Below are 25785 nucleotides of genomic sequence, written 5' to 3' on the forward strand. Positions count from 1 at the left end.
AAGCCCCTTGCACAGAATTAATGGTTGGTTGTCCATTCTATTCAATGTAATGGGTGATTTACACACAGCCCACGAATGATTATTCTTTATCTTGAGCCAAACTTTTCACAATTTACTCTTTATTTTGTCTTCATGGACAATGAAGTTTGCATCTTCTATATGTTAAACTGAAATATCCTTGAAAACAATCACAGCTCTGGTTCAGAATAAAACACTGACAAGATTTTGTAGTGTCTTCTGAATCACAAAATGTTTAATTATGCTTTACAGATTTTCTGTTGGATATTCTATTATAGTCCACTTCTTTAAAATGCAAATGCACGTGACATACATATAGTAATAGACAAAATTTTCCCCTACCTCCTTTCCAGAACAAAATTCCATTTTGTCTATAACCACAGTGACATGATGGCTTCTATTTCCTCTAATCATCTTGCAAGGAAAGTCCTTAAGTAGACCAGGAGCTGAATCATATACTTCTTTACTATAATTTCCTCTCCAAATGAAGCTGAGCTTTAGAAAATGTTTGCTAAATTGAATTAACCAGAACACCCCAGGTTCTGAAAGATATGTCTGCAAAAAAGACCAGAACTCTTCTCTCAATACCATTAGCAACTCTGCAGGCAGCTTACCACAATAGAAATAATCTCTCAAAAATATTTACCACAAAAAATGAGTTATTACAGTTCTATTGAATACATGTAATAACTGAATGGCTACATGGCAGTACCGTGGGGATTGAAAAGGAAACACAGAGTCTTTGCTCTCATCAAGTATTACCCAGGTTATTCCCAGAATCTTCCTTTTAACAGCTCTCCTTTTCTTCTTAGCCTCAAGCTAATCAATCTTCCAAGCAGCTACCAGAATGATCTTTCTAAAACAAAATCGTAACTGATAACTTTACTTAATTCTCTTCTTAAAACTTTAAGCTTCCCAATGCCATCAGTCTCAAGCCCAAATCCCTTTGTATGGCAGGACTCCATGAGCTAGTCCTTGCATACTTCACCTTTTCACCTTCGATTCTTACCATTGACTACTTATTGAGCATCTACCATACATTTAGGCACTTTGTTCTAGATACTGGGGACACATCGGTGGCTTTAAAAACAAAGGCTCCATTGAATCAGCAAATGTTTTTTTTTTTAAATATATTTCACCAAAATTAAAAAAAAAAAAATTTTTTTTTATTTTTTTAAAAAAAGACAAAGGCCCTCCCCTTATGGAGCTTATATTTTAGTGGGGAGCCATAAATAATAAACAGGTAGACAGAATGATAAACAGATGCTGTGTTATAAAGAAAAATAAACCAAGACAGAGGGAAGAGAAGTTCTGGGGTTGGAGGCATGGGGCACTGCTCTGCTATACAGGGCAGCCAGGGAAGGTAACATCTGAGCAGACACCTAAAGAAATTAAGGTAGCAAGTCATGTGTGTATATCTGAGGGAAGAACACTACAGACAAAGGGAACACAAATGCAAAGTCCCAGAGGCAAAAAGGTGCTCAGCTTATCCTAGGAACAAGGAGGCCTGTGTGATGGAATCGGGAGAAGCAATGAACTTGAGAGAGGCCCGTGCTGAAGTGCGAAGGGCGACAGGAGGGCAAAAATGATGATTGGCAGCAGTCATGTAAAGCTTATGGCCACTGCAGAGATTTCTGACTTTTACTCTGAGTGAAAGATGACAGCGGCTCAGCTCAGGTGGTGCTGTCTTATGTTGTGTATCAAATCCTGGAACATGTCTTCTGCTGTTGCATCCTCCAGTTTCTCTGCACCTGCTGTTCTTTCTGCTTAGAAAGCCTGTCGCCTTTCTACTCCTCTGGCTAACTCCTACACAATCTTTAATACGTAGCTCAAGCATCTAATCTCTCCAGAGGTGTCTCTGATTCATCCAAATGGGAGGCGAGGGGGAACACAAAAAAAATTCCTTCCTTTTAGGCCCCTGAACCTGATATTTAACTCTATTCTGGCGCTTATATTCCAATTATTTGTCTACCTGTCTGTTGCCTCTACAGAACGTGGAGTCTTTGAGGGCAGGTAATTATCTAGGTCTAACGCATCTTTGGAAACCCTGGTGGCTAGTGATTAAGAGCTACAGCTGCTAACCAAAAGGTCGGCAGCTTGAATCCACCAGCCACTCCCTGGAAGCCCTATGGGGCAGCTCTACCCTGTCTTTTAGGGTTTATGGGTTGGAATCGACTCAACAGCAATGGGTTTTTTGTTTGTTTGTTTTTAAATGCACCTTTAGGAGCCCTGGTGGAGAGCAATGGTCAAGAGTTCGGCTGTTAACCGAAAGGTTGGTAGTTCAAATCCACCAGCCACTCCTTGGAAGCCCTACGGGGCAGTTCTGTACTGTCTGATAGGGTTGCTGTGAGTTGGAATCCACTTGAAGGCACTGGGTTTGCTTTTGTTTTTTTGGAATGCATCTTTAAGGAGCCCTGGTGAAGCAAACAGATAAGTGCTCAGCTGCTAACCAAAAAGCTGGCGTTTCAAACCCACCCAACTGCACCCAGTGAGAAAAATCTGGCAATCTGCTTCCGTAAAGATTACAGCCAAGAAAATGCTATGGGGCAGCTCTACTCTGTCACATGAGGTCACTATGAGTTGAAACAGACTCAACGGCACCTAACAGTAACGATGATGTATTTCTGTATCCACTCAACAAGGATTTATTAAAGGAATAAACAGAGCCCCTGAGTGGTGCAAAAGGTGAACACGCTTGGCTGCTAATTGAAAGGTTGGAGGTTCAAGTCCACCCACCCAGAGGCACCTTAGAAGAAAGGCCTAGTGATCTACTTCCAAAAAACCAGCCACTGAAAACTCTGGAGAACAGTTCTACTCTGACACACATAGGGTCACCATTGAGTTGGAGCTGGCTTGACAGCAACTAGAAAGGAATAAAAGAAAAGTGACAACCTAGTAGAATATAAGCTTTGTTATTTTCTAGAAGTTATAACCAAAATGATATCGGCTTACAGGAAGAGACCAAAACCCAACATGCAGGGACAAAGGCAAAATGAGGAAAAGAAGATACGGAGAGCAGTTAGAAGGCTATGACAAACTCTGAAGGGACTTATAAGAAGGCTGTGAACAACAGTTGTGGCAGAGGGATGTAGATTAGGGAACAAGTGCTAGAAACAATCGAAGGCAGAATCAGCAGAACTCGGCAACGGGCACAAAGGAGGAGTATGAGACTCCCAGATTTCAGTCCTAGGTGATCATACAGTAATGGGGAGTAAGGCACGGACGGGTGGGGAAGGAGAAAGGATCAATTCTAGAAATCAAATTTTCTTTAAGAAGATTATCCTGATATAAACTACTAACTAGATTTTATCTTTCACTATTTGAAGTTCACTCTTTTTTCAAATACATTCTAAAAGGTCTTTGAAAGTGTTTTTCTAGGGTATTTTTTGTAATTTATTTTTCCCTTTAAAATTTGATTTTCTCAAATTAGTTAGTACATTTACACGATGTCAACCGGCTACTGAAGAGTATACAATGAAAAGCAGTCTCCTGCCCCTTTCCTTTGTTAGCCCTCTGGGGAGTGACCTTTAACAGTTTTTTAAAAGGAGGAGGTTCCAAGGTCAGTGGCTTCCATTAGGGGTAGGTCTGGTCTCCCTGTGAGACCACTGAAGGGGTCAAGTGAGTTATTTGCTTGTATGGTAAACTTTAACCAAAACTGGGGAGGAGCAGGAGATGGAAAGAAATCAGCCGATAAAGAACCTCTCCACACCTCCCTCTGGATGGACTGCCAGAGAAGCCATAGTTATACACCGCCTCTCTGAAGACTTCCTGTAAAACCAAGCAATCGGCAATGTTTATTACAAAGTTTTGGGCAGCCTTGCTCTTGTTTCACTCCCCTTTCCCTCACTCCCGCTTTCCTGAGACTGTATTATTCCCTGGCACAGTGCTAGCAGGTAAGCTTTGTTGTCAGGCTGTGTTTTCTAGGGAACACGGACTCAGGAAATCATCTCTGCCTTATCTCCTGGATTCTCCATCCGAGCTCTACATTTGCGGAGATGCCTTCATTCTACGTTCCTATCCTTCTACTGTACGTTTCCCTTTAACTATTGTGTTCTTCATCTCCACCCCCCTTCTGCATTCTCTAATTGTTCTCTTTTCATTATACCCAGTACTTGTTTTATGAATGCGCTATCTTCTTGAATCTCTCAGTATATAAATTAGAATGTTTCTTTAAAGTTCTCTTCTGTTCCCCCAATTATCTATTTCCCATAGGATCCGGTTTCCTTTTTTCTTTTTAATGATCTTTTTCATGTTGAAAGTTCCCCTCATATGTCTAGTGACCTTTATGCACCAGTCACCCAGGCTTAAGGACTTTGATTAGTTTGTGTGGATTTTCTCTGCTACTGTATAAGTAAGTCTGTTTTCTGAATAGGTGTCTCCTGGAACCGGAATTCTACCCAGGAACTCAGGATGGGAACAGGGAAGAGCATGTCAGCTGGCACGCTTCGTTCTGGGGTAAGCTGCTAGAAGCGTAGAACACCCTCGGCCCTCTCCCACCAGGATATCAGACTTGGTTCGGGGGGGGGGGGGGCGCAATATCTAATACAAAAAGACTTAAATTTCCACAAACATTTTCATTAACTTCTTTGGAAACAAATGGTTAGGGACTTTGTCTGTTTCCTTTTTGTTGTGCTGGAGAAAGGGGGTAGCACAATACATGCTCGCTGCTTCCATGTGGCACGGGTCGGGAAAGAAGGCGGCCATGCCGGGTGGCCGCGTTATCCCCTTCACACACATCAAGCCCCTCTGTTTTCTGTGCCTTCTTCATTCTCACTCTGAGCCCCTTCGGGGATCTTCAGGGCAGACAGACTTGACCACCACCAGTCGCCACCTTGTAATAACTGCCAGGCTTTAGCTTCTCCTCCATTTCATCTGCCAGTTGGTTTCCAATTACTGTTAACTTTTCCACACACTTGTTTAAATCCATTGTTTATTAGTAATATCACCCCTCGCCCTCTCCCCTTTGGCGTTGCTGACTTATACCTTTTTGTATTTCTACATTGTCCTTTCAGTGGAGTCTTATGAGGGATGGGAGGCTTGACTCAGAAGTCATAATTTATATTCTGCAAAACAAGGTTTCAATCAGAAAAGTAAGCTCCAAGATTCCGGGTTCTTTTTTTAAATTTGAGAAGACATGAGTATGTAAAATCCAAATGGGCTAATGAACTATAAAACTTCTGTATTTCTTTAAAATAACCCTTTAACAACACTTAAATTTATTAAAAACAAATTGAAACGGTTACAAGGAAAATGGAAAATGTTTACTGTTGTTGCTGGGTGCTGTTGAGTCGATTCTGACTCAATGACCCAATGTGACAGAGCAGAACTGCCCCCTAGGGTTTCCTAGGGAGCAGAATGCCAGGTCTTTTCTCCCACTGAGTGGCTGGTGGGTTGAACGACTGACCTTTCAGTGAGCAGCCAAGAGCTTAACCAATGTGCTGCCAGGGCTCCTTTTAAATGTTTACTACAATCCCTGAAACAGCCCTTGTACTTATTAGACATATTTAGATTACTGGTAGCAAAGCAACTCAGAGAAGTATCTGAACTAAATGTGTCCTACATGTCATATTCCAAGTGCCATCTACAAGCACACCTAGTATCTGGTGCTAAACCTTATTCTAAGTCCTGACAAATACAAAAGACTTCCAAGGGTCTAATCGTTCTCAAAAAACAGAACAAAACAAAAAATCAAGTATTTCCCAGTAGAATGTCGAACTCTTCATCTCCCTCCCTCCTCCTTCATGAACGTGACAATGGCCAAGACCAGAATGCAGTCTAAGGGGGGAACACATCTCCCTTACTCCACTGATTTTTAAGACATGGATCAATAAGTCTTGCCATGGATTCTGATCCTTTTGTCAGGAATGTGACTGAAATAGAAACCAGTGACTGCAATATTTTAACCCTTTATTACAATGAGACAAACCCAGAGAAAAAATCAGAGCCTATGCTGAAAGAAGTCATCAAAATTAAAAAAAAAAAAAAAAAAAGCAATCATAAAGAAGCTCTTATTAGCTGAACAGGAAAAGTTATCTCAGGTAAGGGAGGATATTCGACTTAAGAAGGTGGCCTCCAGAAAACTGAGACATGGCCATCCCCCAAATAAGAGCATCATCAAAAAGCCATTTACCTTCATTAGCTTCTTAGTAATGAAAATATTCCCAGGTTTCACTTTCCTATTTTTCCATTTCAAGTGAACGCTCAAAAAAGAAACATACAAAAAAGCATCCTCAGTGTATCAAGCATATTAAAAAAAAAACTAGGGGCTATAGCAATTCCTTGTGCCCACTTAAAATCTTCCTCACCTAGAATTTCATTATCATCATTCCCATCAACTAGAGTACCCAGTTTCATTTAAGAATAATTTTCCAACAAATGGAAGCCCAAGATACTTTAGTTTAACTCTTTACTAATTTCATGATTTTCCCCTTCAGGGATGAGGGGCATAAGGGCTGGGTATTTTAGACTCTACAGCTAAACATTTTTTGTTAAAAGTCTGAACTTCTAGGAGGATGTTCTGACAGTAGAAAAAACACCAGACAGAGACTATTAAAAAAAAAAAAAAGAGAGTTCTAGCCCTAGTTCTGCTATCATCTTGCTATATGACCCTGGAGAAGTCATTTCCTTTCTGGATCCATATTCTGATTTTTAAAATAAAGTCTACACTAGCTTTAAGAATCTATGGTTCTGTGATAAGGAGTGTCTCCCAAGGGACAGAATGTAGAAAGAAAGAAGAAATATTAGATATATTACCATATGCAACTAAATATCTTCATCTGTAACCCAGACAAAACAAAATATCATTAAGTACTTTATCTGCCTCCCTCCCCGAAGTAGCTAAGATCTACCCTAGAGAGCTAACACTTTGATTTTGCTCTTGGCCTGTACAAATGCTGCCATATCAAATGCTGAACCATTAAACTGTAAAACCTCTCTGCTGAGATAAAATTTCAGGAAACTAAAGCTGTGTATGGAATAGTCAAACTCATCAATTGCTGTACCTATTCCAGAGGAACCTTAGGCTCCAGGAAAATTAGCAGACATTTCTCAATGTTTTTTGCCCAAAGGTGGTTTATAGAGATCTGGTAGGGGAAGGTAGAGCTCATGTAGATAAAAGTGACATTAAAAATCAAGGTCTGCATTCTTTATACTGAGGGCCCAGGAGGCGAACAGTTTGTGCTCGACTTCTAACCTAAAGGTTAGACGTGTGAACCCGCCCAGCAACACAGTGGGAGAAATGCCTAGCCATCTGCTTCCGTAAAGGTCACAGCCAAGAAAACCCTCTGAAGCAGTTCTACTCTGGAACACAAGGGGTCATCGTGATTCAGAATCAACTAATGGCAATGGGTACTATTATTATTACTATATTATTCTTTATATTATACTTAATGTAATGCCTGTCACCAACAAGACAGAAAGAGCATAACCTTTGGAATCAGTTAAACATGGGTCCAAATCAAGACTCTTCATGTACTAGTTACGTGACCTTGGACAAGTCACTTAACCTCTCAATGGCTCAAGTTCTTCATCTGTAAAGTGAAAAGAAGAATTGCTACCCAAGGGGGTATCTAAGGGAGCTCTGGTGGCGCAGTGGTTAAGAGCTCAGGTGCTAACCAAAACTTCAGCAGTTTCAATCCACCAGCTGCTCCTTGGAAACCTTATGGGCCAGTTCTACTCTGTCCTATAGGGTTACTATGAGTTGGAACTGCCTTGATGGGAACAACATTTTTTGTTTTGGGGCATCTATGAGAATTAACTGAGATCGTGTATACAAAGTGTTTTGCTTCTGCTTGGGGAAAGAAGGTTGTAGAAATAATAAGCATTATTGTGAAGGAAGAAAAGGGCGAAGGGTCCGTAGTCCAAAATATAGGTACTGACAGCTGAGTTACAACCTCAAAGTTCTCCGTGTTCTCTTTCACATAAACAGTCACATCAATAGAAACATGGCGGGGGGCGGGGGATCACACTGTTATCTAATAAAGGCTTTATATAAACCATAGGCTAAGTGAAATTAAACAAAATACATGTATTCTCAGCCTCCCCAAAATGTCACCTGATTCCTCAAGACAGAAAACTTTAAAGCATATACTTAGATGAATTTTTGGTCATAGTTTCTATGCTAGAAGTAACAGTCCAACAACGATTTTAAGAGTAGTTCAGGAAGCTCCAAACAGTGCCAACCACGTTTTTAATATATAGTAACTTGTTTACTTCCATAGCCCTGCACAATCCAATTTCTAGAAGAACTGATTACCATTTCAATAGCAATAAGAGTCTAAATACTGAGAGGCTTTCTAGGAGCCCTGGTGGCACAGTGGTTAAGAGCTTAGCTGCTAACCAACAGGTCTGCAGTTCAAATCCACCAACCACTCATTAGAAACTCTATGGGGCAGTTCTACGCTGTCCTACAGGCTTGCTATGGGTTGGAATCGAGTTGACAGCAATGGGTTTTTTGGGTTTTGAGGCTTTCTAAGGTTCCACGAAAGTCTGGAACAATGATCATCATTTTCACAGCCCAAAGTACACTTACCTTCTCCACTGTTTAAATGAATGAATGGTACTCTGAATTTTCTCCCTGTCTATTCTGCTAGAATTGCAATGCCTGCTAACCCATAGGAGAAAAGGATCCTTCTCCTTTCCCACAACAGGCCCCAAGTCATGCTGCACTACAAAAACACAGAAACCCTATTTTTCCTGCCATCTTATTCATGTACTTCTACTAAAGAACTAGTTTTACCTTTGATTGTATTAGTCCTAGACTCTCCTTCAAACTTATCTACTGCTAAGCCTCACTCAATACTAGGGATTTGGCTTCATATTCAGATAAAGTAATTTCTTGTATAACTTACACACTCATGTGCACATGTGCACACACACACTCCTCAATACATGCCATAACCTTTCCTATAGTCCTTTCAACCTCCTGCCAAACCTCCCAAACTAATTCTTTCCTCATCTGAACTTATAATGGACTTTACTGACCTCATAGTAATGTAACTTACCAAATTCTACCTTGTATTATATTAATGCATCTTAGAAATTCTTTCCTACTAGACACTCCTTAAAATTACTTGTTCAATGGATTTTTGTTCATATTTTAAGAATATATTAAATGATATCACTTAAATTTTATTTAAAAATAAGTGTTCTGACGTCTGCTTCCAATCAAGATGGAGTAACAAGGACCAGATTTATCCTTCAGCCTCTAACAACTTAAAAAAAGAAAAACAAAGACACAAGTGTACACAAAACACACACAAAATATATGAAATAACAGCATGAAGACAAAGTACATCAGGCAAAGAAGGACAATGATCTCTGAGACAGGAAACAATCAGGTGAGCGCTACCACTGTCCCAGCTTACGGTCTGGAGAAAATGTCTAGGCTGTGGCGAAGCCAAGGAAGCTAGAGTCCACAGGACAGACGACGGAGAGGAGAAAGCTGCCCAGAGCGGGAACGCTGAATATCTGCAGAGGGCCTCTCTCAAGCACTCAGCTCAGTAATGATCTCCATATGTGTGTGAGGCAACTACCTGAGACTGGGGAAAGAATTAAAGGGAATAGTGCTAGGAGCTCACACAGTGCCAGAAATGGAGTCTGCTCCCAACAACCAGAGTGGAAAACCTAATAATTTAGGGAGCCCTGGATAGAATACTAAGAAGAGTCTGGCCTCAGTAGTGGAGAAAAATTAACTGGAGACTTTACACAGTTCTGGTCCAGTCTAACAAAGCTTAAAACCAAAACCTGTAAGGACCAAATTATTTTTAAGAAACAGCCATGGTGCAGACAAAGCTGAAGATTATTTATAAAAATAAAAAAACATCTAGCAACCAACAAGGTAAAAATGAAAATGTCTGGCATTACTAGGCATGCAAAGAGGCAGGAAAATACAACACATAATGAGGACAGAAAAAAAAAGCAAAACCAAAAACCATGAGTCAGTCACAACTGACCCAGAACTAATGTTGAGATTTGCAGACAAGGACATTGAAACAGTTAAGATGTCTGTATTTCATATGATCAAGAAGCTAGAAGAAAAACTGAGCATGTTAAGAAGGGACACGGAAGGTAAAAAAAAAGACCCAAATCAAAATTCTAGAAAGAAGAACTATAATGTCTGAAATAAAAATCAGACTGAGTGATGAGAGTAATGGCAATTTAAACACTGAGGAAGAAAAGACTGGTAAACCTGACAACACAACAACAAAAACTATCCTAAAGGAATCATAACTGAGAGAAAAAAAGACTGAGTAAACAATGAGCAGAGCATCACTGAGTTGTTGGACAACTTCAAGGAGCCAAATATATGGATAATCAGAGTCTCCAAATAGGGAGGATGGAAAAAATATTTGAGGAAACAAGGGCTGAAGTTTTCCCAAATTTGATGAACTACAAACCCAAGATCTAAAGAAGCTCAAGAAACATGAAGAAAACTACATAGGATACATCAGAATCAAATTATTTAAAACCACTTGCGATAAAGGAAAAAATCTTAAAAGCAGTCAGAGAAAAAAGGGCACATTATATACAGTGGAAGAGATAAGAAAATCAAAGATTTCTTGTCAGAAACAATGCAAAAAAAAAAAAAAACTTATCAAGCTAGAATTATTTAGCCAGTGAAAATATCTTACAAAAACAAAGTGAAATAAAGATCCTTTCGGATATATAAAAGCTGAAGGAATTCATACTACCAGACCCTCACTACAAGGAATGTTATAAGAAGCCTTTTAAGCGTTAGGAAAACAATATCGGACAGAAAAGAGTACCAGAAACGGTGACTACAGGTGTAAACATAAAGATATTTTTCTTATTATTTAAATTAAAAATTTCTCTTACGTTAAATAGTCAGTAATAACTGCATCGTGAGGTTTACGACACATGCAATAGCAAAATTTATTAAAATAATAACTAAGGCTACGAGAGGAAAATGGGAGTATATTATTATAAGGCTCTTATACATGAAGTAGTATAATATTACTTCAAAGAAGTACTGTGATATGTTAAAGAAGTATACTATAAACCCTAAAACAACTACTTAACTAACAAAACTAATTTGTTGGTGAATACCCCAGAACGGGAGACAAAATGGAATCTAAAAACACTCAATTCAAAAGAAGGGGGGAAAAAAAGAAAATGAAACAAAGGATAGAATGCCCTCAGAACAACACAGCATTACTATTCTTAAATAAATTCTAAAATACCAATTAAAGCAAATCCTTGAGTTTATTACCTCTTCACACGGAGCCCTTCGAAAAATTAGTCCATTTTTCTATTCCTAAGTTCAGTACTTCGAAAAAATACAATGTAAATTTTGAAACGTTATTTAATTGTATGCTGATCTTACTATGCATTTCTTCCTTAGGATTCAGTCTAAACATTCTTTATACTTAAGCCCTGACTAAACAAAATGTATTTAATGAAATGAGAGTTCAAGGACCAAATCAATAGTTCCCACTGACATTTGCTCTTCCTCCATCTATTATAAACCTTATTTAAAATGCCTAATTGCAAGCAAAACTGAGCAAACAGCCCAACTGAGTGCACTAAGATCACATCATAAACATATATCCTTCATTTAAGAGACAGCAAAATTATACTGTCTATCTAATCGACTTGATGGCATTGGATTTTTAAAAATATTTATCTACTCTAATAATTAGTAACGGAGTTGATTAGAATGGATCGATTCTTTTAGGAGCTCTGTCTTTAATCCAGATATAACTTATCGAACAAGACTTACAAAGCTGTAACAACATATGAAATATTTTAGAATGCTTGGAGCTGAACCAGATAAAACGTACTGGACCTAAAGAAAATACACTGAAACAAAAATGAAAGATGTTTAAGCACAAGCTGATTGACAGTGAGCCTTGAAAATGACAAGGAATGGTTATGGTTTGATACCTGTCTGGGGTTGGCAGCTTTTCAAAAGTAGTATGTAAAGAGTGTAACTCCTGGCCATCTTGAGTAGAAGGAAAGGGAGAAAGGGAGACGGCTGTAGTCAATACACCATTTTTGGTATACTTACTATGGACTGCCAACTCCTAAAATTTCATTGTCACCTTTGCACTTCTCTTTGCCATTCCCTTTCCCTACTTGTCCGAGCTGTGTTTTACTTTACTCTTTCCTGAGTCCTAGCAGGTGAGTGCTCCTATGCCACCTACCCCCCTGCTATCCTGTGGGTATTAGCAGCCTTCCTTGAGAACACCCACAAGAGATCTGGGTGACCTCAAACATAGCTGTATATTCGAAATTCTCCATCTCATCCAGCTGAATAAAGCATCTATTTCCAAAACTACATTATATTTTAAGTATTCACTGATTTAAGCAATATGCAGTAGGATATGATTACCCAATTTAACTGTCCTGTTTGCATTTCAAAAGAAAATCCTGTCAATGAATTAACAAATTAATTCATTAATTAATTCAAGAAATAGTTACTGGATATTAAATTGAGCCAGATATGTAACACTGGTACAGTTTCCTGAAAGAAACTGCAGTCTAATGGAAGAAACAGACAAACGTACTCACAGTGACAGTACCATATAACATGGGCTGAGAGTGCAGTTCATACAGAGTGCTATGAACGGAGCACAAAGGAGGGACAACTCATTACAAGACAGGGCAAGCTTTCTGAAGGAGGGGAAGTCTACGCTGAATCTTTAAGTACAAGAAATTTATCATGTGGGAGAAGAGGTATTCTGGACCAAGATAATAACAGATGAAAAAGTAAGAAGGTAGAAAGCAATATGGCATATCTGGAGAATTGCTAGTAGTTTTTTAACTGGGGGCAAGGCAGAGGGAAAAGGGAGGTAAGGAGAGTCCTCATATTTTCTGGGGAAGGGGAAGAAAGATATGGAGAATGAGTCAGGGATCTAAGATGCCCCATAAAAACTGTTAGAAACTCTTTCCTGTCATGAAGCTATATCGGAAAACCTACCTTAAAAACGTAGGGAGAATCTGTACCATTCTAAGTCAGGACAGCAGACTATGGCCGGTGGGCCAAAGCTGATCCACCACCTTATTTCCTACAGCCTACAAGCTAAGTACAGATTTTACATTTTTAAATGGTTAAAAAAAAAAAATCAAAAGGATAATAGTATTTAATGACACACAAACACTACATAAAATTCAAACTTCCGTGTCCATAAATAAAATTTTCCTGAAACACAGCCATACTCATTTGTTCATATATTATCTATGGCCGATCTGTGCTACAACTGCAGAGTTGAGTAATTACGACAGAGACAGCCTGGCTCTGTAAAGCCAGAAACATTTACTGCCTGGCCCTTTGGAGAAAAAGTTTGCAGATACCTGCTCTAAGGTAGGAATCTTTCAAAACCTCACTTCTTTAAGTCTCCGTCTGTCTCTTCAAAATTTCTTACAAGGAACCTCATAATTAACATTAGATAAAAATTATATACTTATGTAACTTGTAGATATGGAAGTATTTATTCATTTATAATTTCATAAAATAATGACTGATTTCCATTAACATTTTATGCTTAAATATACCCTTACAGATAAAATATCAAATCTTGGTTACAGAACTTTATCCTGTAATTCTGAAAGAATTTAATATCTCCAGCTACAGGATTTCAAGTTACAATGGGGGGGGGGGGGGGGAGCCTGTATTTCCTTGCGTTAATAGCAGCCTAACTATAATTATTTCCTGAGCTATTAGTTAAATAAGAAATGTTATCATTCTAATATTCTGAAACTAACAGCCCTTTGAAAAAAATTCAAGAGGCATGATTAAGAGAATAATAGGCCAAAATAAACTAATCTAGGAATATCTCTATGATATTTGATTTATAATTGAGTATTATTAAATCAGAGCCTTTTTCACGGGTATAATTTGATTTTTTTTTGTTATGTCTTATTTCTAATTTTCAGTAGAAAATCAGATGATGGTTTACTGTTGCTACCAATCTAAAAAGCCCTATAATTCCCAATTTTGGCTTTTCAACACTCTTTTTTGATATGATTTCAACATCTCAAGGGAATGATAAAATTTACTTTTGCTGATTTTTAATGTCATTTGTCGATTCAACTTGCAACTTAAGAGTATTTCTAATAAATAAATTAAAAAATGAAAATTCCTGAGAGTAACCTTTGAGGGATCAGGGCAAGATCCAAAGGTTAGAAGACAGGGAGGTTCTTGCCAATCAGCTGACAGCATGCTTTATAATGGAGTAGAAAAATATTATTCTACTCAAGATGTCACTTTAAGGACATCTTGTACCTGATCCAAGCCATGGTGTTTTCAATCACCTCATATGCACATGAAAGCTGTACAATGAAAATAAGACTGAAGAAGAATCACTGCCTTTGAATTGTGTGATGGCAAAGAATACTGAATATACCACGAACTGCCAGAAGAATGAACAAATCTATCTTGGAAGTACAGACAGAACGCTCATGAGAAGTTGAGGATGGCAAGACTCCGTCTCACACACTTTGAACATGTTATCAGGAGGGACCAGTCCTTGGGGAAGGACATCATGCTTGGTAGAGCAGAGGGTCATCAAAAAAGATGAAGACCCTCAATAAGATGGATTGACACAGTGGATACCACAATGGGATCAAGCATAACAATTGTGAGGATGACACAGGACTGGGCAGTGTACAGGGCTCTGTTGTGTAGGGGGCCACTATGAGTTGGAACCTACTCAATGGCACCTAACAACAACAACAACTTTAGAATTGAGGGTAATACAACTTTATTTTTTAAGTTGTAAAACTGGTAACAATACTACATGATTAATAAACTATGAACTGAGTAAAGCCAAATGTGCTATAGTAAAATAAAGCTTATAACAAAGATATGAAACTTAATAATTGATACTGGTACTTAGTAATTAGACATAAATAATAAATGAGCCATACAAATTAATGACTTAGTCCAGGACAGTAAGAACTCTGGAAACCATATGTTTCCATAGCTATGAGGTATAAATCAAGGAAGTAGGAATGACGAGCAAAGAGAACAGAAAATGTAAGGGGACACTTAGCAGTATCTTCAAATTTGTTAGTTTGTTTTTTAAAAGAGACATTAAAACCACTCTATTCAGCTCCAGGTGGTAGAACTAGCAAGAGTGAGAAGACAATAATGAAAATACATGTTAGCTCATCATAAGGAAAACTTGTCTACTTTTTAAAGGCCAACAATGGAACTCTTTATGTCATGAGGCTGGTAGCATAATGCAAGAGCATGAGAATTTGAAGTTAAATAGATCTCAGGTTTGAAATCCATCTCTGTCCATACCCAGACGTATCACCAGGTTGCCTGACCTCTCAAATCTCAAAGTCTCATGTAAAAAATGGTGAAAACACCACCTATCTCAACAGATGATTAATGAGTGATACATGACATGAATGTAATATATGTATATAAATTTGATGTGTATACAAAATTTACTGGTGCAAAGTAGGTATGCAAAAAAAAAAAAAAGAAGTTACTTCAATATACCAGTCATGATTAATGGTGGTTCAGAGCAGGAATTCTGGAGCCAAACTCCTTGGGTTTAGATCCTGGCTTTGCCACTTCTGGCAAGGTATTTAACTCTCTGTACCTGTTTCCTAATTTTTACAATACGGATATTAACAGTACTTATTTCGTAAGGTTGTTGGGAGGAGTAAATGATTTAATATATGTAAGACACTTGCACGGCAATGGGTTTCTCTTTATGTATGGCCTTTCTGGCCCTGGGTTTGTAGTTCTGCCAAAATTTGCCAGACCATGATATCGTGAAGGGATTGGACAGTTCACTATGCAAGTTAAGGTTCTTGTGGCCTACGAAGCAGATTGGTCAGTTTGTGGTCTTGATGGGAGGAGTGGGCTTCTAAAAGGGCTAATCCAACACAGGTTGAGGAAAACCTCACTACAATCAAAAACAACCAGGAGTGGAGTGCATCCTTTGGACCCAGGTTCCCCTCACTGAGAACCTCCTAGACCCAGGAGAGAGTGCAAGAGAGAGCTGTTAACACTGAAGATGGTGAGAAGTTGCCCAGAGATGGCGGTGCCCAGCAGAAGGTTCAAGGGAAGGGCCTGTCCACTGGTGCAGCTGAGAAGGAGCTGAGAGGCGTCTTGACTGGAAGCTGTCCTGACTGAAGAACTGTATCCTGTCTTCCTGAGTTGTAACCAGTTATTTCCAAGATGATTCTGTTCCCGAGTTGTTACTTCCCTAATAAGCCACATAATCATGGAAGTGGTCTGTGAGTTCTGTGTGGTCGCTGCAACGAATTATCAAGCCGAATAGAGTGTACCATGGGGAGGATGGCTGGTGTGAGAATTGGTAAAAAAAAAATTGGAGGTATGTCTGACCTACACTTTATAGGAATCAGCTTGGGCTAATGGTGGTTCTCATTCTTCCCCCTGAAGTTAGTTACAGCACTTACAACAGTGCCTAATGGACAGTACGCACTCTTATAATGTTGTTATTGTTGTTAGGTGCTATCAAGTTGGCTCTGACCACCTTATGTGTAACTGTGCAAAATGTTGCTTGGTCCTATGCCATCTTTATGATTCTTTATATTTTATGTAGTACTATAATAATCAACTTATTTTATTCAACAGTAATTCCCTATTATTTTAAGTGTTCCATCAAAGCCTTGAAACAAGTCAGAGTTGAAAATCCCCAAAGGGAATCTGAGAATCTGAAGTAAATTCATTGACAACTCACAACTCTTTATTGAGTATCAACTACCTACAAGAGGTATGAGAACACAGTGGTTAACAGCCTAGATTCCAAAGCCAATCTACCCAAATATGAATCCCCAAACCTTCTCTTAGTAGCTGTATGATCTCAGGGAAGCTACCTAATCATTATTTGCCTCAGTTTCCTCTTTTGTTAAAACTGGGATAATTACAGAGTTATTGAGTGGATTATATGAGTTAATGTAGATAAAGAGCTTAGAACAGTGCCTGATATTAATGTCATAAACATATATAAAGATCAATCAGCTACTATTATTATGAGTCTGTGCCAAGCCCTGTTCTAGACACTGGGAATACAATAGACTATCGACAATAGTATATTCTTTGGGGGAGGGAGGAGGGAAAAGAGACAAATACCAGATAAACAATTAAATGTGTAACATAATATTGAGCAATGATAAATGCTAAAATCAGCGATAAGTGAAGAAAAAGCAGACTGAGGGGACAGGGAGTGATGAGGGAGTGCTAGTTTAGAAAAGATGGTGAAGAAAGGACTCTCCTTGTGAGATAACATTTGAGTAGAGCAAGCGGTATGGATATATGGGGGAAGATCATTTCAGACACAGAGAGAAGCAGAGGGAAAGCCCCTCAGTAGGAAGCTGCAAGGTGTGTTAAGGGACCAGCAAAGAGGCTAGTGTCACTGGAGCAAAATAAGGAAGAGAAGGGCAACAGGACATGAGGACAGAGAGACACGCAGGTTCCTGATCATTCAGGGTCTTATAGCAGGGACACTGGACTATTCTGAATTTGAAGGGAAACAACTAGAAGGCTTTATGCACAGGAGTGCCAAAATCAGATCTACAGTTTAAATCATTCACTCTGGCAATGACCTCTAATGAATCGTCTCCAACATTCCCTGAAATATCCTAATAGAGTAATAGAGGAACATTTAAAAGCCTAGAAAATGGAAACAATACCATGATGGCAGACTACAGCATTTTTGACTGTGGCATAGTGGTTAAGAGCTATGGCTGCTAACCAAAAAGGTTAGCAAAGTTCGAATCGAATCTACCAGGCATTCCTTGGAAACCCTATTGGGCAGTTCTATAGTGTCCTATAGGGTCGCTGAGTCAGAATCGACTCCACGGCAATGGTTTTGGGCTTTTTTTTTGTTTGTTTAGAACACTTAAGTTGCTACAATAAAAACAGCAAAGCATTTACTGCAGGGGAACATTCCATTTGTGCTTGCTGAAGTTCAGAGATGAAGTGTCGTGAAGAAGTGTTCCAGTTAAGGTTGACTCATGGACTCCAGATTTCCAGGAGTCATGAAGGTTGTCCGAACCCCTGAAACAATTGCCCTGAGATAATCTTTAAGCCTTAAACCAAATATATCCCCAGAAAAAACCAAAACCCAAACCCAGGGCCGTCGAATTGATTCTGACTCATAGCGACCCTATAGGACAGAGTAGAATTGCCCCATTGAGTTTCCAAGGAGTGCCTGGCGGATTCAAACTGCCGACCCTTTGGTTAGCAGCTGGAGCACTTAACTACTACGCCACCAGGGTTTCCATAGCCCCTAAAGTCTTCTTAAAATCAAACAATAGTTTAACTAGTAAAAAATGTCTGCCTTAAGCATGTGCTCTTTTAAGAACTATCTACATGGGATCAAATTGACAACAGTAACTGGAAAGATTAAATAAGAACCATAGAGGTCAGTGAATTTATACTAATGGAGGAGGAATAACTCAGAAAAGGAGGGTGAGAATAGTTACACAACTTGAAGAATGTAATCAATGTCACTAAATGGTACATATGTAGAAATTGTTGGATTGGTGTATGTTCTGCTGTGTATATTCTCAACAACAACTAAATAAATAAAACCACAGAGGGAGAGAGGAAACCCTGGTGGTGTAATGGTTAAGAGCTACGGCTGCTAACCATGAAGGTTGGTGGTTTGAATCCACCAGGGGCTCCTCGGAAACCCTACGAGGCAGTTCTACTCTGTCCTACAGGGTTACTATGAGTCGGAATAGGGTTCCTATGAGTCGGAATCGACAGCAACAGGTTTATATTATATATATATATATATATATAAATAAAATAAAGAATTGACAGTTGTTTTGGATGCTGGAAGGAAATTTTGTGGCAGAAATGCTTGAAACAGGGTAGAATGGGATACCACTAGTCTCATATTCCAGAGAGGAATGGCGCAGGAGGAGGAGACTGGGATGGGCGTAAGGAGGCATAAGGGAGCACCAGGGAGCGTGTTATCGGTATGACTGGTCCCCAGCAACCATCTGTGGGAAAACTGAATAGAGATGTCCAAGAAACAACCCAAGGTAAAGTATTACATAAAGAGAGGGTAAATTTGAATAGCCCATGAACCTAAGTCAAAAGAGAGATGAAATTGTTCCCATATGGCAACCTGTGTAGATGTGACTTTGGAAGTTTTCAAGGAAGAAGAGAATACTGGAGAAACAAGACTAGGAATTTCAGCTAACTGACACAGCAGCTGCAACAATGGGCTCAAACATCGCAACGATTGTGAGGAGGTGCAGGACCAGGCAGTGTATCGTTCTGTTGTACATAGGGTCACTATGTGTTGGACGACAGCACTTAACAACAACTTCCCTATCATTAACAGGGATGAGGAATGTCAATTACCTTGCAACATGGAGGGGTCCTCTGTAGCAATACGGACTTGAGTAGCAGATTATCTAACACTAAGCTTACCTAGTCTCAGATGCAAAACTAAGGAGAAAAAGAAAGAAATAGAGGGAAGGGACAAAAAAAGGTGTGTGGTTGGAAAGTGACTGGGAAGAAGAACCACTTAAAACCAAAAACCCATTGAAGAACCACTTAGTGAGTACAAATTGCTCAGATTTAATCATATTTTCACTTATGGAATTTGGGGTATCTTTTCAGCAAAGCAAAATAATTTTTAGACTAGCAATGTTTTTCAAGAGCCAGTCTTGGCCTTGGCAAGGAAATGGTTATAACTTAAGATATGGAGCAGTGTAGAAGAATTCAGAAAGAAACCAAATCTCTGGAAAAAGTGAAGCTGCTTTGGGTTCTTCGTAAAGGAACATAAATTAGTCTCCAACCCACAATTCCCAGCTACCCCCCAACTTCTCTGAGTCCTGTGCAGCCCATATAAAGTGGAAAGTGTGCCAAAATAAACAGTGTGGGCTGAAGCTCTGTGGATGAGGGGTGGGATGAGGTTTGGGTGGAAGGGGAGGATGACTGGCAGCAACCGAATGGAATCACTTTAAAGCAATGCCACAAAATGGAGACTAAAGAGTCACCGAGGGCTTTCAGAAATCACAGAAAATAGGGTATGCTTACCCAAATCACAGGATACAGCCTCTATGCCAATTCATTTCAAAATAAAAACAAAACCAGATAAAAACATAAAGGAAAAAATGAAACAAAGCAAAACCTACCTGCTCTCTTATGTCTTTAATTAAAACATAAAATACCCTCCCCACCTCTCTCTTCCTAACCACCCAGGAACAGAATAGCAAACTGGCAGCAGCTCAGGTGAAAGACTTCAGCCTTCAAGCTACAAAGGGGGGAGATAGCAGACAATGGAACTGGTGATTCATTACAAAAGAATACACTCCACAGCGGCCTGCTGCCACATGGGCTCACTGCACTATTTAAAGGAACAGCAACCCCCTTTTCAACCTCCCTTTTTCTTAACACCTTCCCTCTTCTTTTTTTTTTTTTTTCCCCTCTTCTTGGGCCTGATGGAAAACAGATTTTGAAGAAAATGCCAGCAAAGCACCGAGCTGTCCAAGAAGGGGAGGGCTCTGTGTTCCACAGAAACAGGCAGTTACCCTATCGTACACAGATTTTCGTTCGCATCCATACTGTATAATCTTTTCCTTTCTGCCTTGTATATTTTCCTTCTCGACAGCAAACAGTATTATTGAGTCTGAGTCTGCGTACATTTTTTTCCACTAACTAGAGCTGAAGTCATTTGCAATTTTGTTTTTCTAATTCTACATAAATTATGAGAATAATTTCTCCACTTTTGCTTCTTTTTATTCCACAGTTATTTTTACAGACATGAGGCAATACAATAACTTGGCTCACGTTCTCAGAAACGAAGGGATCTCAGTGACATACACCTACAGCATATACATGGACAATAGGCAAACCCAAAACTATACATATTTTTATAAAAGTCATATAAGCATGTCCACTATCTTAGAATTTTGTGATTAAACTGCCATCTGCTTTTTTTTTTTTTAAGCAAAGCACTGATTACTCATTGTAAATGACAGAGCAGTTTGCCAATTAAAACAAAAAGTAGGCCTTATAAACCTAGAGGCACGTGTAATAATAGAGCACACACACTGTACCTTCTTCCACTGAGTGGTAGCAATGATAAGATCTAAAGATGCAAAGAAACTACATGGCATAACGGTGAAAATATATACATTTATACCTCCCTTAACATACCAGCCAAGACACTAAATATCATAATAAATCATTTAACTTTGATAACCTAGCCCTAACCAGCGTAGACATTTTATATCAGAAAGGTTATGTGACAAGTCATTATCAAATACTGGGATTGGGTGTCTGGCTAAAATAGAGAAAAAAAAAATTTGAAGAACAGATTAAAGATTTGGCCTATCTGGCTATTTCCATTATTTTCTAGATTACTAACCATTGTGTATGTCACACAGACATAGATACTGTATAAACAAAAAACAAAAAACCAAACCCAGTGCCGTCGAGTCGATTCCGACTCATAGCGACCCTACCAAAACAAATAAATGTGGACACTGCAAATTCACAAATTTGACATTGTGTACTTTCCAGTTGTATAAATTCAGGATGGGAAAAAAACTAGTCACTTCTTTCCTTCATTATTCAGCATCATCCATGATGCTTTTCTCTATCAGAATCCCAAGCCACCAAAAAAAAAAAATCCCTCTTCCTAGTTTCCATTTTTCTCTTCTGCTTCATTCCAAAAATAAGTTTCTTGAAATGCTGATTATTAAGACCACAATATGAGGTGTGCATAAAATGTACATTCTAGCATGCTTACACAGACTTACCAGCTACTCTAGAAATTAAGGGTAAATGTTCCAAGAGGCCACGGGAAACCTCCGATTACAGAAATTCTTAGTTCTCTTAACTCTTTTGGCTGAATTGAAAGTATATATAATGAAAAGTCAAGAAGCTGAAAAGTCTTCAGTAGTTGCTGAGAAAGGAGAGCTTCTACCCTCCAATACTGCCAGTTAATGAAAATTGAATGAGGGCTCCAAGGTTAACGAGTGTCATCTCCCAAGCAACAAAGAGAATCCAGAGACAGGTTTTCTCTTTCATAGAAATTTTTTAAAAAAATAAAGCAGTATTTCAAATGAGTTAATTAAACTGATGATGAGGGGATAAGAAGTTGAAAATATTTCAAGGGTTTTCTCCACTCTCTAAAATAGGGAGGGGTTTCTTGATAATCACTAAACTCAGATCTGGTGAAAAATCACTTTGGAATGATATATTCTCTGCAACTTCCCTTTCTTCTGGGTCATGTTGGGAAAATATCCCTAAAGGTTTCCCTCCTTCCAAAGGGCACTGCGGGGCATTATATAACATTTAACGGAACAGGGTTCCAGCTCCTAAAACGTTGCGGCTACACTGATGGCTAGCCCACTCTCTCGCCCTCCGGTGGTGACTTGGAGAGGAAAAGAGAAGACAGAATACAAAAAAGGGCAACCTCCTTAAAAGGAAAGCACTGTCCAGTGATGAAATCTCCCTATTGAGTATAAAAGCCTAGAGTAAAACCGATCCTGACCAGGGACTAAAGGGCATGAAAGTTCTATAATGCCAATGATTCTCATTGATAAATCACAGCCTTATCATTTCCTCTCAACCTATAAATAAAAAAGGGTAAAAAAGGTCCACACAGAAGGGTGCCAACATGAAAAACAGCACTGCCTGGGGAAACCACAGAAGAGTATTCACCTTTCCATTTGTCAGGAATGACTTGCTAAAATGTAGATTCGATATTGCCCAGCATAACCAAAGAGAGGCACTGAGAGAATTCTTCCATTTCCTACTCCTTCTCCTTCAAACGCCTTTTAATGCCTGTGTGATTGTCATTTATACATTCAGACTCTTTCTACAGCTAGGGAGGGCTCTATCTGCCTCTGCTACACCTGGATGCTCAGCCGTTCCCACTGAAAACATTCTTCGCCAGGAACAAAGCCATCGAAATGAAACATTCTTTCCTAGCCTTCATTTTTCATAAGCCATTTGGAGCAAAGGCAGCAAAGCTGCAATCCCTGAGAAACCAGTGAACGAGGAATCAGATTTTCCTATAACACAAATTCTTCTGCAATTCTTAAAAGGAAGTCAATCCCTCTCCTCTCTCTTTGGCAGTCTACAAGAATCCCTTCCTACCTCTGCAGTCTTTCTCTCCCTCCCTCTTCTCAGAACCAAGACAAAGAGGTAGACAAATCCCCACAGGGTCTTTCCTGAGCTACAGCTGCACAGTACAGGAAACAGGAATCTGCCATGAAGCTGAGGGAGGGAGGGGAGAAAAAGGAGACGGATACATAACACACACACGGACTCCAAACAGACACAGACCAGCACTTTACAGCGGGTAACAACAAAGCCAGCCTTTTCTAAGAAGAAAATAATAACTGATATTCTGCTTACTATACAGTACCCCCAAACCTTTAATTAGATCCCAGAGACAAAACACACACACACACACACACACACACACACACGCACACCCCAAGGAAGCACAAATCTTACCTGAGTTACCATTTTCTTTTTCTCCATAAAACGAACGGGACAGACAACCCCTCGAATCAGTCACGCTGGGGCACACCTCCAGAGCTTGCCTTTCCACCCCCCGCCCCCCCAGTCTAACTGTGTAAGGGGACGTAATTTCTCTCCCTGTATCCCGTTCTTCTTCCCTTTTCTTTCTAGTGTTTCTTCCTTTCTTTTCTCTTCCTCTCTGGCAGTCTCTCCCCCTCCTTCGTTCTCCAGCTCCCTCCCATATCTCAGGCAGATGGCTGAAGGAAGCCCCACCCCTGAATGCCTAAGGTAATTAATCAGAGCAGAGCCCCACCTCTTCCTCCTCCCCCCACCCCTCCCGGCAGGCTGACATCTCCCAGCTCCAGAAACAGGCCTGCGGGAGAATGGCAGTTTGGTGTGCAGGCTGTGCGCACGCGTGTGTGTGTCTGTGCGTGTGTGTGTGTGTCTGTGTGTCTGTGTGTAGGGGGATGGAGGGAAGGAAGGGGAAAGAGAGGGAGGGGCAGGCGCCATGTGCAGGCTTATTTTAAAGAGTGAATATCTGTGATGGTGGCATTCATTATACAGCACTGGAAACATTCAGAGAGGCTTACCATAGTTAATACAGATTTTATAGATTCCAGCTGTGAATATCCAATAATGAATGAGAAATCATACAAAAATTAAAATTTTTTTTTCACTCATGCACAGTTTATAAATCTAGTGAATTTAATGAAAGATTTGAAGCGAAAGCTGCTGGATGACCACTCAATGGAAGGTTCTTAAAGAATGGGAATACACAAGAACTTGTTTGTCCTGGACGACCAAACCAGGCTAATGGCTACAGATGACTTAATGGGAGGAGGCGGGTCATTTCAGAGCTTATTTTTTTCTACTTTGAAAAACCTGGAGATTTTGAAAAAGGTGTATACATATATCATTGTTTAAGAAAAGAGGCTTTGAGTTTCACTAAAAATTTTGGTTAACTGAGAAGTTACTCTTTGTGTTCCCCCACCCTTCTGTGTTTCAGCCTTTACTGAAAAAAAAGTAGGGTTTTCTTGGCTGTTATCTTTACAGAAGCAGATTGCCAGGGCTTTCTTCTGAGATACCCTTGAGTGGGCTGGAACTGCCAACCTTTTGGTTAGTAGTCAAGCACAAAGCCTTTGCACCTCCCAGGGACCTTTTTGGTTCATGGTAGATACGCAGTAAATATTTGTTCAGTGAACAAAGGAAAGGGCACTCTTCTAGTTGTCTAAATTCCTTCACCCTTTCCCCAATGTGTCGTGCGATCCCCAGGACCCAGCTTCCTTTCCCCCAAGTAACTCAATTGGCATCTTACTGAAGTCACCAAAGACCTCCCTATCCCCAAATCTGACGGACACTTCACACCTTCTTTGACTTGTCTGTGACGTTTAGCACTCCCTCCTTTAGGAACTCTTCAGATGATACCAGCCTTTCCTGATTTTCCTCTTTCCCTCGCCTCACCCTCCCAGGTCTTACTCTTCTTTCTCTGCCCAGCCTCTAAATATTCATGTTGCCTGAGCTGGCATCCTCAGGCATTTTTACTTCATACCTGAGATTCTTAACCCAAGGTGCATAGTTCCTCACACAGGCACCCGGGAGAAAATTTGTTTTCTTATGTGCATTTCTGTGCAGGGAGGATTCACAGTATTCATCCCATTCTCAAAACAGTCTACAACACTTTCTTTGGGTGATCAAATCCACTCTCACTGCTTCAATTAGCACCCATTCCCTGCCAACTCCACATTTTAACTCCAGTTGTGTGTTTCCTACCGTGCTTTCCTGAACTCTACATACAGACATACAACTGTCAAATACATAATGGTCAACTCCATTTATATACCTGTAAATTTCCCTAATTTAAAAGCCCAAAACTAAATTCTCAAAATTGAATCGTTAATTCACTCAACAAATATTTGAGCACCTACCACGCGCCAGGTACTGTCCTAGGCACTGTAAAAACAGTAACGGACAAAGAGATAAAAACCCCTATATGTATCCAGCTTGGATTCGAGTACTCATTCTTGTTGTTGTTAGGTGCCCTCGAGTCAGCTCTGACTCATAGTGACCCTATGCACAACAGAATGAAACACTGCCCAGTCCTGTGCCATCTTTACAGTCATTGTTATGTTTCAGCCCATTGTTGCAGCCACTGTGTCAATCCACCTCCTTGGTGGTCTTCCTCTTTTCCGCTGACCCTGTACTTTGCCAAGCATGATGTCCTTCTCCAGAGACTGATCCCTTCTGACATGTCCAAAGTATGTAAGACACAGTCTTGCCATCCCTGCCTCTAAGGAGTATTCTGGTTGTACTTCTTCCAAAAC

General features: G+C 39.7%; 1 protein-coding gene across 16 annotated transcripts in view; it reads right to left on the reverse strand.

Moving 5' to 3' along the window:
* Positions 1–25785, reverse strand: part of RBFOX2 (RNA binding fox-1 homolog 2) — a 333110-nt gene that overhangs the window by 91870 nt on the left and 215455 nt on the right. The window contains exon 1 of one of the 16 annotated variants that reach the window (XM_049884319.1): positions 23459–23579. The exons of the other annotated variants lie outside the window; for them this stretch is intronic. Within the exon in view, the coding sequence (XP_049740276.1) occupies positions 23459–23485 (27 nt within the window). The 5' untranslated portion in view covers positions 23486–23579. Of the gene's footprint in view, positions 1–23458; positions 23580–25785 lie in introns of those variants that run through there. 16 annotated transcript variants of the gene reach the window in all.

This window comes from Elephas maximus, chromosome 4, assembly GCF_024166365.1.
Source record: "Elephas maximus indicus isolate mEleMax1 chromosome 4, mEleMax1 primary haplotype, whole genome shotgun sequence".
Lineage (NCBI taxonomy): Eukaryota > Metazoa > Chordata > Mammalia > Proboscidea > Elephantidae > Elephas > Elephas maximus.